Source organism: Solanum pennellii, chromosome 4 (genome assembly GCF_001406875.1).
Source record: "Solanum pennellii chromosome 4, SPENNV200".
Classification (NCBI taxonomy): domain Eukaryota; kingdom Viridiplantae; phylum Streptophyta; class Magnoliopsida; order Solanales; family Solanaceae; genus Solanum; species Solanum pennellii.
Window position 1 is genome coordinate 64,273,518 of NC_028640.1, and position 16,207 is coordinate 64,289,724.

Here is a 16,207-nt window from a genome sequence, read left to right on the forward strand (position 1 = left end):
ACATGCAGCCCAGGTTCCCCCAATATAATTATTCTATAATGAAACTACAAATAAGAATGTTTATTGCTTAAGTAACGCAAAACTATAAATGAAAAGAATAAAGTTGAAATATCAACCTCAAACTTTATTTTTCTTTGTGTATGAACTGAAAAAGATAACTTGCCCGTCTAACTTAATGTCGATTATTTTTCTCTTGTCTTCTTCATCAATTTTTTTCTTACAACATGTCTTGATAGTTTACATTTTCTTGAATTTATTGGATGTTGTTGACACTATAATTAATATAATCGGCTTAACCATTCACATTGATAGATATCTCGGAGAAAATTCGCTAGTCACCTTAATCATATTGTTGTCTACTTTTTTATGTTGCCGCTTTCACTTCTTTGTTGCCTAGGTGAGAATTCCTTATCAAAGCACATCATCTCATAATCTCCATTGAAAAGTTAATTGCCCAAGTTGTAGTTGGACTTATAAGTCCTGAACTTATGACTCCTAGCTCATGACTCTAATATAATATGAATAAATATGGTTTTTCATATTATTTATCGATAACTTATTTTTATCCATTTAAATATGAATTGAATTGGGTAATTTATCCATTTTTATTTAACTCGTTTTTTAATTGACTCATATTTAACTCGATTCGACTCGCTCATTTGTAACTTTTACTCCTGAGTTATATTGCCAATACTCCCATATCTTGGTGGTAACAGTCAAACTCATTTTAGAGTTATTATTTGCACAAAGTTGACCCAATAGAAATCTTATAAGTGTTTTGTAATTAAAATGAGATTACATTGAAATAATAATTAAAATTAAAATTTTGGTACTAGATGTAGACATTAATTTTTTATTTTTTTTAAAAAAAAATCTAATTAGTCAATGACTAGTGATAAAGATGAAGGCACATCATTATCCTGTGAAAACATCATAAGAAATTTCAGCTTCAATGTTATCGAAATGTCATATACTATGTTGGGACCTAGATCGAGTACAACTTTATTTCCAACTCCACCCCAATCGTACAAAACCAAAAACAAAACTTATTATTGATGTAAAAATTATTTACGCAATGAAATATATTTCGATGAGAAGATATTAACTCGTAACCTAATAAGAATGGTAAGTGACGTGTTATTACAAGTTAATTTATGTTGTTACAATGTATTTACTTACTCAATTTAGGTAAGAAATCATAGGTGCATTCCTATTGACGCTATATAAAAAAGTGCATTATTTACATCATATTATATTTTCATCTCAGTTCTCTATTTCTTTTTATCCTTCTTCCTCATGCGTTATACTTTTAATTAAAATACCGATGAACTCTCTATTTGGTTACACTTTTTGGTAACAAAACCAAAAGTTCTCTTTCTGATTGAGAATCTCCGTCGTGCCTTCAATCGAGTTTTACTTTCTTCTGTCGTGTCAGGCGAGCCAGAATACTAGCCATTTTCTCATTGCATCAAGAGGGCAACACTTTGTTCGGCTTCATTAATCAGTAAATATAAAACTTTTTCTTTATTGCTCTATTTCTATTATTATAGCATTTTTTTTACAATTAATGTGTTGTGAGCATTTAATCACATATGAGGTAAACCTTCTCTCGTAGATTTTCTTCACCAATGCATCTCCTACCATCAATTTTTATCTGATCAAAAATAAAATCAGAAGTAATGGAGGAAAATAAATTTTAAGGGGGTGTAGTCGAATTGGTATTTTTTATAAATAAAAAGCCCACAATAATTATTTGGTATGATTATAGTTTTGTATTGAAACCTTCTGTTTTTATTTTAAAAAATGTAAAATCGATACGATATGATTAAATTAAGTCGATTCAAATTTTTTTTACACCCTACATAAATATCTCAAAACGATATGAAATGACTAATGTGTTGCTATAGTTTTGTACATGTGGCACATATATTTTTATCCTTTCTTTTCAGTTTACATGTATTTGGCCAGTGAGTTTTAAAATATAGAAATAGAATAAAAGAAAAATTTATTCATTGAATAAAATGCAGATGTGTGCATAACTTAGCTTTATGCATGCACACAACTTTAAGCAAACTTGACATGAAGTTAAATAATATCATAAGTTAATTAAGAATGAAGAGTAAATGCTCAAAATTTCCATCCCTCACAAGTCTTAAATATTGGCCTTTGACCACCCAAATTTTGCATGTAAAGTGAAGTCTTGATCCACAGATATCAATGATATCATTTTCATGATTTATAACTTAGAAATGTTAATTAGAGCCTAGAGGACTCATTTGATACCTCTAACTAATTACTATTCATTGTTCTCTCCAACCATCTAATTATCACCATTAATAACCATCACTTTGTGTCTTCCCAATCCTCAACCAAATCATAAATAAAACTCATACATATGACATATCTAATTATATATACATTTATACACAAAATATATGTTATTAGTGGCAGGATACTTTTTTGAAGCTAGGTTCTAACACCCCTTTGATAGATTTTGGGGAGAATCATGACTTGTAAGAAATTGTAAGATTTCGATGATTGGCGCTAGCATAATGAATTATAATTACTCCATATTATCATAAACTCCATACCTCAATTAGTATGGTTGATTTTTGCCTTCTTGGTCCAAGCCTCATACATAGTTCAAAAAGCGATTGCACTAATTCTAAACTTTTTCCTCCATTTCTATCTTTTGGATCCTACTTATTTATAGTTGAGCAACCGTTATGAATCGCTCTCGGCGTGAACCCCTGGGCCCGAGCAAGTTGATCATCTCGTGATGGGCTTGTCATTGCGAGACCTATTGTCCTGCCTAAGTGAGCTTTTCAAGATATCTTCATGATTGATCGTAATGTATTTTGTTAGTGTAATATACTAGAAATATAAAATATTATAGTTGAATATAAAATGAACAAAAATGAATGAGCAATCATTTAGGTTGAAGCGTGGATATCTCGCTTTCTATAAGGAGATTCAAGCCCATTGCGACATAATCTACAATAATGATTCAACAATATCACTCTTGACTTGTCCCCTCTAGGATATAACAACCTAACAACATCGTACAACTCCAGACTAGTTGAAGAGTTCAAAGCTCCACATAAGAACACATTTCTTCAACATTTAAATATTTTTTGTATAGTGAATATAGTTGAAGACTTAGAACATTTTTTTTGTATCAACCCTGACTTTCACTACACTAATCTCAATATAAACACAATACAACGCTACTCAACTTTTTCACTCTATATTTTATTGTACTTCTCTTGTTCTTTCCACAAAAAAGTAAAACCGTCACTATTTAATTTATAGGTGACAAATTATTCCTTACAATGAATAGAAAGATAATGTGTAGTAAATTGGCAAATAAATGGACCAAAGGTTACATAAGTTACAAGAAAAATTGGGTAGAATAATGAGTGAAGTGAAGAGTTGGTGATTACACAAGTTACTTACAACTAGTGAACATTTCTTTCACAACTGATAAGAGTAAAGAGATACAAATATAATGTCCACCAATAGACATAACATGATACATAATGTGATATATGATATATTTTTATTACTATTAAAATGTCACACTAAGAATAATTGCTCACTCATTTTAATATTAAGATAAGAGAGTACTCCACAATTTTGTTGAGGTAGACTATCATGCTTAATGAAAGTGTCTTCTGCAATGAACCTTCACTTAGTAAAAGGGAAAATGCACAAATACCCCCACCCCCAACTTATGCTCGAAATCTCAGAGACACACTTATACTATACTAAGGTCTTATTACCCCCTGAACTTATTTTATAAATAATTTTCAACCCCTTTTCAACTTACATGGCACTATCTTGTGGGCTCAACACGTGTTGACATTTTCTTCAAGCTAGTGTCACGTAGGCCGAAAAGGAGTAGAAAATTATTTATAAAATAAGTTCAGGGGGATAATATGACCTTAATATAGTATAAATGTGTCTCTGAAATTTCGGATATAGGTTGGGGGAATACTTATGCATATTCCCCTTAGTAAAAAAATAACCTTTATTCCAAAGTCAGTACTGGTCTCAGACTTTGAACTATGACCGCTTAAGAGAAATAATGTATCACTAATTACACACAATAATCAAGGTGTTAACATAAACTTTTTTAGCTAGCACATTACGACCTTGTGTTATCCCGATTTTATGAGTGTTTTTAGAACAAACCCATTCTCATAAAAAGCGGCTTACTTACACTTATATAAATGAAATTTGTCAAGGGTGCTTCTATAATTTGACATCCCATTGATACGAGATACAGACTTATTAAGAGTTCAATGACTCAACCTCCACAAATCATTATAGGATAAATGCACTTACAACATAGGGATTGAATAAAATTAATAATAATGCATTTCACAACAAGTCATCATATGATTCGATCTTTCCATTGAATTTGGATATAGGATTTCTAGTTCCAAGTTAGATTTCTTCATATATGACTCAGAATTTATCAGATTCAATTGGCCCCCCTCCCCTCCCCCTCCCACCTCCGATGTGCTTCAAACCCTTTATCTTGTTAAGGCCTTAGTTTAAGAATCTGCAAAATTTTGCACAAGTCTTAACACAAATTAATATTGATGGTATTCCACTGATCCATATGATCTTACAATATTATGTTTTTTCCTCATGATTTTGGATTTACTATTTTTGTAATGTATTTTTACTCTTACTATTATATTAGTGCTATCACAATTAATAGAAATTAGATTAAAAAATTCAAAATAAAGTGTTTGATATAGTAAAATCAATTCATTTTTTCACTTGTTGAAGCTTTTTTTTTACTTCAACCTCCATAGAAGATAAGCAAAAAATATAATTTGTTTTTCTCACTTCCAACAAGTAACACAAGTTTTTTCATCTGCACCAATAAAACTTTTAATTGTAGCACAATACAAGTCATCAAATTGCGTACCAAGTAAATTTACTTATTTTGCTTGTACATATACATTATACACAATATCATATAAAGTGCAATGAGCCACATATCTCATATTTTTTTATTTGGCTAGCAAACTTCTTCTTTCTTTGTCATACCATTTTCACAATTAAATCAAAAAAAGTTACAAGACTCACACAACCAAAAAATTGTATTTCATAAATTTTTTGATATTATGTGACTTGACAAGAAAATTTTCGTCACATGTTTATGACAATTTTTTCATTTCTTGAATGAATTTTTTCTCATCCAAAACATTTCACGTTAAATGGCTACTCAACATGTTTTTTTCATAATTTATTTATTAACTCTCATGTTAGAGCCACAAATCATCTCATTATAGCCAAAAAAAAAGTGTGATTTATTCCACAATAAATATATGCGCTTGTAATACCCTTTTTTAGAGTATTTCTCAAAGATGCAAAAAAAAAAAAAACCACAATGATTTTTTCCTCGTTTCATGAACCCCACTATTTTAAAAATTCAAGTAACATTTTTTCATGAAAAGTAGTCTCACTTTGTTCATGAAAATACGAGGTAAATTTTTTTTTCCTTTACCTCTTCTCTATACTTGAATTGAGCAAGTAAAAAAATATTTTACCATACACCTCTTCTTTTCCATCTCTTGAAGAGAGCGACGTTGAGAGAAATTATTTTGAAATTTCCTATCTTCATATCCGCACTTTTCAAACTGAAACAAAAACACAATTCTCCTTAAAATTATTGGTGTAATATATCAAAATATAAAATATTACAGTTGAAAATAAAAAAAACAAAAATGAATGAACAATAATTTCGGCTAAGACATGACTCGCTCTCTTCAAGGAAATTCAAGCCCATTGCGGCATAATCTACAGCGATCCAACAGTATTACTCTTGACGTGTCTCCTCCAGAATACAACAACCCAACGTCGTACAACTCTAGCAACTCCAGATTAGTTGAAGAGCTCAAAGCTCCACATAAGAACATCTTCCTTAAAATGTTAAACATATAAATATTCTCTTCTGTATAGTGAATATAGTTGAAAGCTTAGAATATTTTTTGTCTCAACTTTCTTTTTCACTACACTAATCTCAATATCAACATAATACGATGGTACTCAAGTTTTTCACTCTATATTTTCTTGTGCTTCTCTTGTTCTTTCCACAAAGTAAAACCATTACTATTTATAGGTGATGAATTCTTTCTTACAATGAATAGGAAGACAATGTGTAGTAAATTGGGCAGATGAATGACGTAATTTTTACATAAGTTACAAGAATAATTAGGTAGAATGATGAGCGAAATTAAGACAGATTTTGATGAATCACTTTTATAACGAGAAGTATATTAACTCTAAATAATAAAAGTTTTTTTGTCCAAATTAGTTTGAAGGTAAAGACAGATTTTGATGTGTTTCTTTTTTCTCTTGCTATATTAGTGATGTGTATGAATTAAAAAATTTCAAAGTCATCAGTCCCTGTTCAATCACTCTTCTTTTTAATTGTGAAAAATGTCTTTTTGATGAATCAAATTGTGAATTTTGACTCAGGTGGAAGATGGATTCAGGGGATGATGACTCTGTTTCAAAGAGGAGGACTAGACAACAATCTATTAAAAAAAGGGCCAAGTTAAATAAGAAGAGGAACAGATTGAGTCGAAAGACTTGTTCTGTGAATGTGAATAATGGAGAGGATGTTAGTCGTGGGAGGAAAAGAAAAATGGTGGAGCCTTCGCGAGGTGACAAGAGAAAATCAAAAAATGCAAGGGTGGTAAGAAATGTGGTAAACAATGGGAGGAGGAAGTTTAGTCCAGGAACTTGTGAGTCCATCACGAAACGGCCTTTCATCGAGGAAATGTCTGATGATGATTCTGAGGAGGAGAGTGATCCTGATTTCGTTATCGTTGAGGAGGAGGAGGAGGCTGTAAATACGTCAGGATCTTCGTCCAATGTTGGGTTAACGAGTCCTATGTTGAATGCAGCAGAGGAGGTTGTTTCATCTACCTCAAGCATGTGTAGCACAAATGATGAATCTGAAGACTTGACTGATACAACCTCATTTTCTGAGTCGGAATTTGAATCTTCAAGTGATGATATTGATAGTGATGACCCCAAAGACAAGAATAACCGGGTGGTTGAATCATCGAGTTCGGATGATATAAGCAGTGATTTTGATGATGAGGAATCAGAACAGGATGATCTGAGCTATTCGGAAAAAAAGGGAGGAAAAAAGAAGTCAAATCGGGGACTAGTTGATGACGGTGAAAAGCACAAGAAAGGCCGAGCATATATTCTTCGGCCACGCTCACTTTCTAAGTCCAAAAAGAAGAAGTTAAACCATGGAAATTATAGAGGAGTGATTCTTCCTAGTGATGATTCCAAAGACAAGAATAACCGGGTGAATGAATCATCGAGTTCTGATGAAATAAGAAGTGATTCTGATGATGAGGAATCAGAACACGATGATATGAGCTCTCTTAAAAATGATGAAGAAGGAAAAAAGGAGTCAAATCGAGGACTAGTACCTCAGCGTGTTGTTGAGGGTGAAAAGCGCAAGAAAGGCCGAGCATATATTTTTCCGCCACGCTTACTTTCTAAGTCCAAAAAGAAGAAGTTAAACCATGAAAATTGTAGTAAATCGACTCTTCTTAGTGATGACCCCAAAGACAAGAATTACCGGGTGATTGATACATCGAGTTCTGATGACGAGGAATCAGAACATGATGATCTGAGCTGTCTTAAGAATAATGGAGGAAAAAAGAAGTCAAATGAGGAACTAGTATCTCAGCTTGTTGTTGACGATGAAAAGCACAAGAAAGACCGAGCATATATTCTTCCGCCACACTCACTTTCTATAACCAAAAAGAAGAAGTTAAACCATGGAAACTGTAGTAGATCGAATCTTCTTAGTGAGGACCCCAAAGACAAAAATTATCGAGTGATTCAATCATCGAGTTCTGATGAAATAAGAAGTGGTTCTGATGATGAGGTATCAGAAGATGATGATCTGAGCTATCCTAAAAATAATGAAGAAGGAAAAAAGAAATCAAATGAGGGACTAGTAGCTCAGCTTGTTGTTGGCGGTGAAACGAACAAGAAAGGCCAATCATGTATTCTTCAGCCACGCTCACTTTCTAAGCTGAAAGAGAAGAAGTTAAATGATGGAAATTTTAGTAGACCGATTCTTCTTAGTGATGACGAGGAGTCTAAATCCTTGTCCGAAGAGGACTGTGAGGTTGATGACTCCGCGAAAAATATTGTTCAAAAGGATGTTACTCAAAAGACTCGGAAGAACACTCTTGAAGATTCTGAATTTCTGAAGTTTGTTGTTGATTCTATAATAAATGTTGATGATCATGATAAATTCACTCCTCAAGAGAAGGAACTTGTTCCTGTCAAAGAAACACTTCCTTTAGTATTCCGGTTTGAAGACGAGGAACCTCTCCCCCCGGAGAAAGAAGAATGGGAAAAGGAAATCGAAAATCTTTTTGTTGAAATGGACATGTGTATCTTAGAATCAGATATTGGCTTTACGAATCAATCTGTTTCACTGATGCAGGATGGAGACATAAGTGGCTGTGAGATGGGAAACCACCATCTTGTGCTAGATGAACAAATTGGACTCATCTGTAAAGTTTGTTCGCACGTGCATTTGGAGATCAAGTACATCTTCCCTCCTTTTGTAAGTATACAAGCTTTGTCATCCTTATATTTGATTTTATAAACTCTACTCGATCAATTTATTTTTGGTTCACTCTTAAAATCTTGAATTTATGTAATCCGCAGGCTGAGAGAACTCGAGGGAGGAATGGAAGAAAATATTGTAGAGAGTCGCCATCACTCTTGGATGTTGACGACTTCAGATTTTCTGATTCTTCCACAGTCCATGATTCTCCTGTTTATGAAGAAGGAACAGTTTGGGATTTAGTTCCGTCAAATGCCAAAGCAACAATGTTTCCTCATCAACGTGGAGGATTTGAGTTCATGTGGAAAAATATTGCTGGAGATATAATTCTTGAGAGACTGAGAGAGCCCATATCTGATGGTAAGGGAGGATGCATAATCTCACATCCACCTGGAACCGGAAAAACTCGACTCACCATAGTATTTCTTCAGTCATTTCTAAAGTTGTTTCCAAAGTGTCGGCCTGTAATCATTGCTCCTTCCAATCTGCTTCTTAACTGGGAAGCCGAGTTCCATAAATGGGAGGTGAACATTCCCTTCCACAACTTGAACAACAAAGATTTCTCTTTCCAGGAAGATGAAGCTACTGCTAGTGTCTTCCACTGTTTATCCCATGCCGGAAGAAAAAATCCACAGCTTATACGTATGGTGAAGCTGAGATCCTGGGCTAAAAGTAAGAGTGTTTTGGGAATCAGCTATGACTTGTTCAGGATTCTAACGGGAGGTGATGGAGATGGTTATGCCAAAGAGATTAGAGAAATCCTTCTAAAATTACCTGGTCTTCTGATTCTTGAAGAAGGGCACACTGCTCGGAATGAGCAAAGCCTTGTGTGGAAAGCTTTGAAAAAAGTTGAAACCGAGAAGCGCATACTTTTGTCTGGTACTCCGTTCCAGAATAACATCAAAGAGTTGTACAATACTCTCTATGTAGTTAGTCCGAAGTTTGCTTCAGATTTGGAGCAGAAATGGGCTTCTCTTAGTAGTTCCATTGACAAAAATGCCCGAGCTTTGGAAGAGCTTAGGGATATTATTTCACCATTTGTTCATAGATGTAGTGAAAATGTAAAGAAGGTAAGTCTTCCGGGTATAAGGGATACAGTGATATACTTGAAGCCGACAGATTTGCAGAAGGAATTGCTTAAAAGAATTCCAGAGAATCCAGGCTCGTTTTACGAACAAAATCTGGTGTCTCTGATCTCCGTCCATCCTTCATTAGTGGCAAAGAGGAAGGAGTTCTCTGAGTCAGTAAGTCATCTAAAAGAACAAAGATGTCGGTTGGATCCAGATATTGGAGTGAAAATGAAATTTGTTGTGGAACTAATCAAACTCTGTGGTGGGCCGAAGGAGAGGGTTATAATATTTAGCCAGTTACTTGATCCTCTAAACCTGATCAAGGAGCAACTCAATTCTCTCTTCGGCTGGACTTTAGGCCGCGAGATTCTCTATATGGATGGGAAACTTGATGTAAAGCAGCGACAGCTATCAATAAATTCTCTTAATGACCCTAACAGTGATGTAAAAGTGCTTCTTGCATCGATAAAAGCATGTTCGGAAGGAATAAGTCTTATAGGGGCCTCAAGAGTGGTTTTGCTTGACGTTCTCTGGAATCCCTCAGTACAGCAGCAAGCCATCAGTCGAGCCTACAGAAATGGTCAGACTAAAGTTGTGCATGTTTACAATCCAGTGATATCAAAATGGGAGGTTGACAAGATCGAACAGCAGACAAGAAAAAAGTATCATTCAGATGTACTTTTGTCTAGGAATGAAGTCAAGATGGATCCTTCACGTTCCGTTTCAGAGGATGACATACTAGAATCCATGGTTAAGCATGAGGGCCTCCGTCATATTTTTGAAAAACTATCTCATGCACCATGTACTACATGATTGTAACCAACCAAACAATAAGGTTAGTATTACTATCATTAACTGCAGACTATGGAAACAACCTCTTGCAGAAATGCAAAGTAAGACTGCATATAATACTCTTGTGGTCCAGTACCGACCTGCCCTTTTATCATTAACTAGACATGCGTACACTTAACCAAATTATTACTGCTATAAGTTTCGTTTAACACTACTTTGTTGTAAATAAGCTGTTTATACCGATTAAAAACATCACGAAAGTTGCTTTTTAGACATGAAATATATATTTTAAACATTTTTATCGATTTCTTGTTCCTTTCCTTGTGGTTTCAGGCACTTTGATGCAGTTCTATGGTTTCAGATTCACACCTGGTTTATGAAAAATGCAGATAGGAGTTCTCATCATTGATCATCCATGCCATTTTATGCACTTCCCATCATATTTTATGGTTTTGATGATATTAAAACTTAAATTCTCATAATTTGAATGTATAGTAACTAAATTTTAACCTCTTGCAAGTCTGCAGCTATTATTATTTTAGTTAGTATATCAAATAAGAAATTGTATAACTTACCTACATCCCATAGGCCATAGTGTAAGGACCTAAATTATATTCTCTATTATTTTTCAATTTACAAAAATCTCTCAAAATTAGATACATAGCAAAGAAGTCGGATACATTAAAACAAAACTAGTTATACTTTTAAAGGAAACAGAATATTTAATTGAATGTGAGTTCCCCAAATCACGCTAATCTAATTGATTTCAATATCTCCTAAATCTTAACAGAGTCAATCAAATCAAAATCAAATGGTGTGTAGTTAGGTAATTTCTCCAAAAAAATTCATTCTAATTAGTAAAAAGCAAAAGTATCACCACTAAGCTGATTGCTAATGTCTCCATAAAAAATGTATGCAACGAAATCAATTAGATTGAAAATCTAATATTTCACATAAAAAATCTCCTTCCATTATTCATGGAAAAATCTAATATGTCATCGAATTTTGAGAAAAAATTTATATATGTAATTTGTTAATAGATTTTCATTTATGTCATCTGTGTCCTCGTGTCGTTAAAAGTGTAGAGAAACTCTAGATTTAGACTAGAGCTAGCAAATAACATCTACTAATAGTCATGGTTATGGTTGAAAAAAATAAAATCAAACAGTAATTTGAACCAAACCGGTTAAAAATATTGATATTTGGTTTGATTTTAAATTTTGAAAACTAATAATAGTTGATTTGATTATGATTTTTACTAAAAATAAACCGCAAAAATAACGAGAACAAATTGAGAAATTAGATATATAAGTTTTTAGTAATTATTTATATATTATTCATAAATAAAATACAAATATTTTGTTAAAGCCTTTAAGTTTATCATTTTCTCAAGCCCTACACTTAAATTTTAGCCTAACTATTACGACTCTAAGTCCAAGTCCATCAAAACTCATTAGTCAATACTTTAGTATTTACCTACCCTACCTCACATAAGATAGTCACACTTTCTCTTAATTGAAATATTTTGTTCGTACAATAATAATTCTAGTATTGCTTAATTGAATCCACAATAACTTTCTTGTGGATTTTTCATGTACTAGATGTCTGTGTCTATCAAGATTCTTATGTACTAAAAAATACATTACTTTCAAACAAAAAAAATCAAAAAAAATTGAACCAAACCGATAATAATCATATCGAGATTTTTATGTCCTCAAAAATTTTATTACTTTCAAAACGAAAAAATCAGAATAATTGAACCAAACCGACTGTTTTTTTTCATTTGGTTTAATTTGCTTTTAGAAATTTAAAAATCGACTACATTGGTTTGGTTTTAGTTTTAATTAATAACGGCTCCAAATCGAACTAGAAACCTCCGAATCATGAGTCCGGAGTCTAAAGGATAAAAAATATTGACAAAAATTCCAAAAGGGTATGTCAAAAAACTTTTTAACCAAAACGGTAAAATCGCTACTGATGTAGCGATTTATTTGGACGGCGTTAAAGAAAAATCGCTGCTCTTGCAGCGATTTGTAGAATTTATTTTTTTAATTTGAAATCGCTACCTCGTCAGCGTTTTTTGTTATTTTTTTTAAAAAGATTTTTTTTACAAATCGCTGCCAAGGCAGCGGTTTTTTGATGATTTTTTTTAAAAAAATTGTAAGTCGTTGCCTGTGCAGCGATTTTACATTAAATATTATTTTTATTATTTTCTGAAGTAACTTTAATTTTTTTTGTGTGTAAATCCTGCCTTGGCAACGAATTTACTTATTTCATAGTTTTACTTTATTTTTTTCTTAATTTTTGTGTAAATTGCTGGCGAATTTACATATTTTTTTTATCTTTAGTTATTTGTTATCTTTAATATTTTTTATCGTTTTGTCGAAAGATACTTTTTGCAGCGATTTGATTACACAATTAAAAAAAAACTAAAGATAAAAAAATAAGTAAATTCGCTGTCAAGACAGCGATTTACACAAAAATTAAAGTAAAATCGTTGCCTTTCAAAAAATAAGAAAAAAATATTAATTAAAATTGTTGGACAGGCAATGATTTACAATTTAAAAAAAAAAATCCACTAAAAATCACTTCCTTGGCATCAATTTGTTAAATAAAATATTTTTTTACAAAAATAAAAAAAATATTGACGAGGTAGCGATTTCAAATTAAAAAATTAATTGTGCAAATCGTTGCTAGAGCGGTGATTTGTCTTAATGCCGGCCAAATAAATCGCTATATCAGTAGCGATTTTATCGTTTCAGTTAAAAAGTTTTTTGATATACTCTTTTAGAATTTTTGTCAATATTTTTTGTCCTTTAGGCTCTGGACTTCCCAAATCATTCTCTGAGTCGAAGCATGTTTTATTTCTCCTATTATATGTATAAATAGAACTTCTTCTATAAATAAATAAAAAAAATAGTACCTTTATTCTTGAGTTGAAGTAGGTTTTATCTCTCCTATTATATTTATAAAGAGAACTTCATAGTACCTCAGTGTTTTATTTCTTCTACTATAAATAGGGAATTTTATTGTATTCATCGTCAATTAGGTTGATAATGGGTTCGGATGGTGAAGTAATGGACGCAAGACTGCAGTTTGTGAAATCTCATATTCAGCCTGTTATTGAAGACACTGAAAAAGAAATCAAGCATCTGGAACTATTAATTGCAATCATGAATGGGCGTAATCTGAAATTTGAATACCTGATGATTATAATAGCAACTAATCGGCTATCACATGTTAAAATTTATCGATAATGTAAAATAATATTTACATATAGTGCTTGGGAAACTGAATATTATACAGTACGTAATTGCAATACTAAATCCAGAATTTTCTCAAATAAGTAAAATTTATATTATAAGAATACATGGATAATGTCATGAGATAAATATCTAAGAGGGCTACAATGTCATTTCACAGAACTAGATTTTTCTGAAAATTTTCAATATACGTCTATATAAACCTAACAATTTTTTTCAAACTCACATAAACTCATATCAATTTGCTTCACTTTTTTTTTAAACTAGTTTTCGAATACGTGCGTTGCACGTGTATCCCATGTTATTTAATACCAAACATTTCAAATGATATAATTATTTTAGAATAATTGATGCATTATACAATATTTAAAGGGTAAAAATGATGTTTCTGGTAAAACATTCAACTAAGGTTGCAACTTGCAAAGATCAATAGAATCCGAAGAATTTCTGATTGTATTGATAAAAAAAATTTCTTTTAATCATGTGGGATACACTATATTTATTGGTAAAAAAATATTACTACTTCAATTATATGATTTGTCAAGATTGTCAAATATCTAACACTATATTTCCATACAAAATGAAAGAAGTTAATTAAACAAACCAATATATTAATAAGAAAAAAATGACCAATGAATAAAAGATTACATAAGAACTATAAGATGTGAAAATATAAAGTGTAATGGATTAATATTTTCTATTCAATTTATAAAGAGAGAAATTGTGTATATGAAAGGTTGTGAATGAATGTATTTAATTGTAGAAGCTAAAAAGTTTAGCAATTAAAGTCATTAAGAAGTGAAAAATAATAAATTGTGACATCTAACCATGTATTCTCTTCAATTAAATATTAATATTGTATGAATCTCTCCATATGCTCTAACCTCTCTCTTCATATGCTCTAATATTTAAGTTTTTTTAATCTAAAACGGTAATTGTTTTAAGTGCTCAAAATTCAGCAATTAAGAAAAAAAATTGTTAATGCAATTCAATGATAATGGCAAAAGGAATACTCATAAATGCACTTCAAATTATTACGGTAACATTTTAGTGGTATGTAAAAAGTTTTCTGTTATGAAACTTAAATTACTTTTAATAATAATTATAATAATCAATAATAATAATAATATAATGGTATTATTATAGTAACTCAATTATATAGGATTATTTTGGTATTTCAACTTTCAACTTTTTTGTTCCCACTTATAATAATATATGATACTCTCAACATCTTTTTGATTTATAGCCTTTGTATGTCAAGGCTTTGATACACAGCTGAATCGGTGATGTATGAATATCGCTGTTATTTTTCAAAAATGTGCCCTTGTAAAATTAATATTATTTTTTTAGGTTTGTATGAAAACTGTGACATACTTCAAAGGATGAAATACAAGGTAGACATATAATTGTTCTTATCATATGATAATAGGTATGAAACAATACTTTTAAAGTTAAAAGAACATCCCATGGATGATGAAAAGTGTCTGAAAACAATCCCATCATATTTTATGGTTTTCATATATAATATTAAAACTTAAATTCTCATAATTTGTAGCAACTAAATTTTAACATCTTGCAAGTCTGTACCTATTATTATTATAGTTAGTATATCCAAAAAAAGATTCAATTTTAATTAGTAAAAGGTAAAAGTATCACCAATTAACTCATTGCAAATGTCTCTATAATAATAAATGTATGCAACAAAATCAATTAGATTGACAATATAATATATCACATAAAAAGCTTTCCTTGGATTTTTGAAGGAAAAATCCAATATGCCATCAAATTTTGAGAATTAGACTCATCTATGTCAATCGTGAATAGTTTTATTCATCATTCTGTTGTGTCTTTCTAAGTCGAAATTTTTCTTATTCCTTTGAGAATCATGTTTGCTCTCCTAGTGAAGATTCTGCTTTGCTTCAGTTTAGAAAATCCTTTGAAATATCCGACTTTTCCCCGTGTGATACTTCTTTCCCAAAAACAGTTTCATGGAATATTGAGAGGGGGTGGAGTTACTTGTGACATGTTAAGCATCATGTTATCGCAATGAAAGTATTCATCCCAACCGCAGCCTGGTCCAACTTCAGACACTAAACCTTGCTAACAATTAGGTTTAGCTCTTTCATCTAACTCCGATCCCTTGGAGGCGAAATTCCCAATGTTTTCCCTAACCTCCAAGAAGTATGTTATTTAAGTCTTTCTAGTTGCACCTTCCTCAATCACCTGTGAAATTTCACAAACCTTTCTACCTTTCATCAAATAACATCACCGTCGATGTGGGAATACAAATCACTTTTTCTAGCCTAAAAGTTTTATTGTTATCATCTTGTGAACTGAAAGATTTTCCATACTTCTTGAGAAATTTAAAGACACTTGAGGTCTTGGATATTTCTAACAATAAGTTTCGTGGTCAATTCCCTAACTGGTTTACTTGCATGAAGGTGGGACTT

The 16,207-nt window shown here is 31.8% G+C and overlaps 1 protein-coding gene across 1 annotated transcript; it reads left to right on the plus strand.

Annotated features, from left to right (window-relative positions):
* The first annotated feature begins 6,505 nt into the window (after nt 1–6,505).
* On the plus strand, nt 6,506–10,912 carry LOC107016915 (SNF2 domain-containing protein CLASSY 4-like). The gene is made up of 4 exons (XM_015217230.2): nt 6,506–7,138; nt 7,928–8,629; nt 8,734–10,537; nt 10,828–10,912. Exons 1-3 carry the CDS (start codon nt 6,506–6,508, stop codon nt 10,513–10,515), a joined length of 3,117 nt encoding a protein of 1,038 aa, XP_015072716.1. The 3' UTR covers nt 10,516–10,537; nt 10,828–10,912.
* Nucleotides 10,913–16,207: the final 5,295 nt, after the last annotated feature.

What these genes read in the sequence shown, in the direction of transcription:
- LOC107016915 (XM_015217230.2), top strand. Translation starts at nt 6,506, where the DNA reads ATGGATTCAGGGGATGATGACTCTGTTTCAAAGAGGAGGACTAGACAA. An exon ending in TTGATGATGAGGAATCAGAA is followed by an intron (nt 7,139 to 7,927) that starts CAGGATGATCTG and finishes AGAAGTGGTTCT; the next exon opens with GATGATGAGGTATCAGAAGA. An exon ending in AGTACATCTTCCCTCCTTTT is followed by an intron (nt 8,630 to 8,733) that starts GTAAGTATACAA and finishes TGTAATCCGCAG; the next exon opens with GCTGAGAGAACTCGAGGGAG.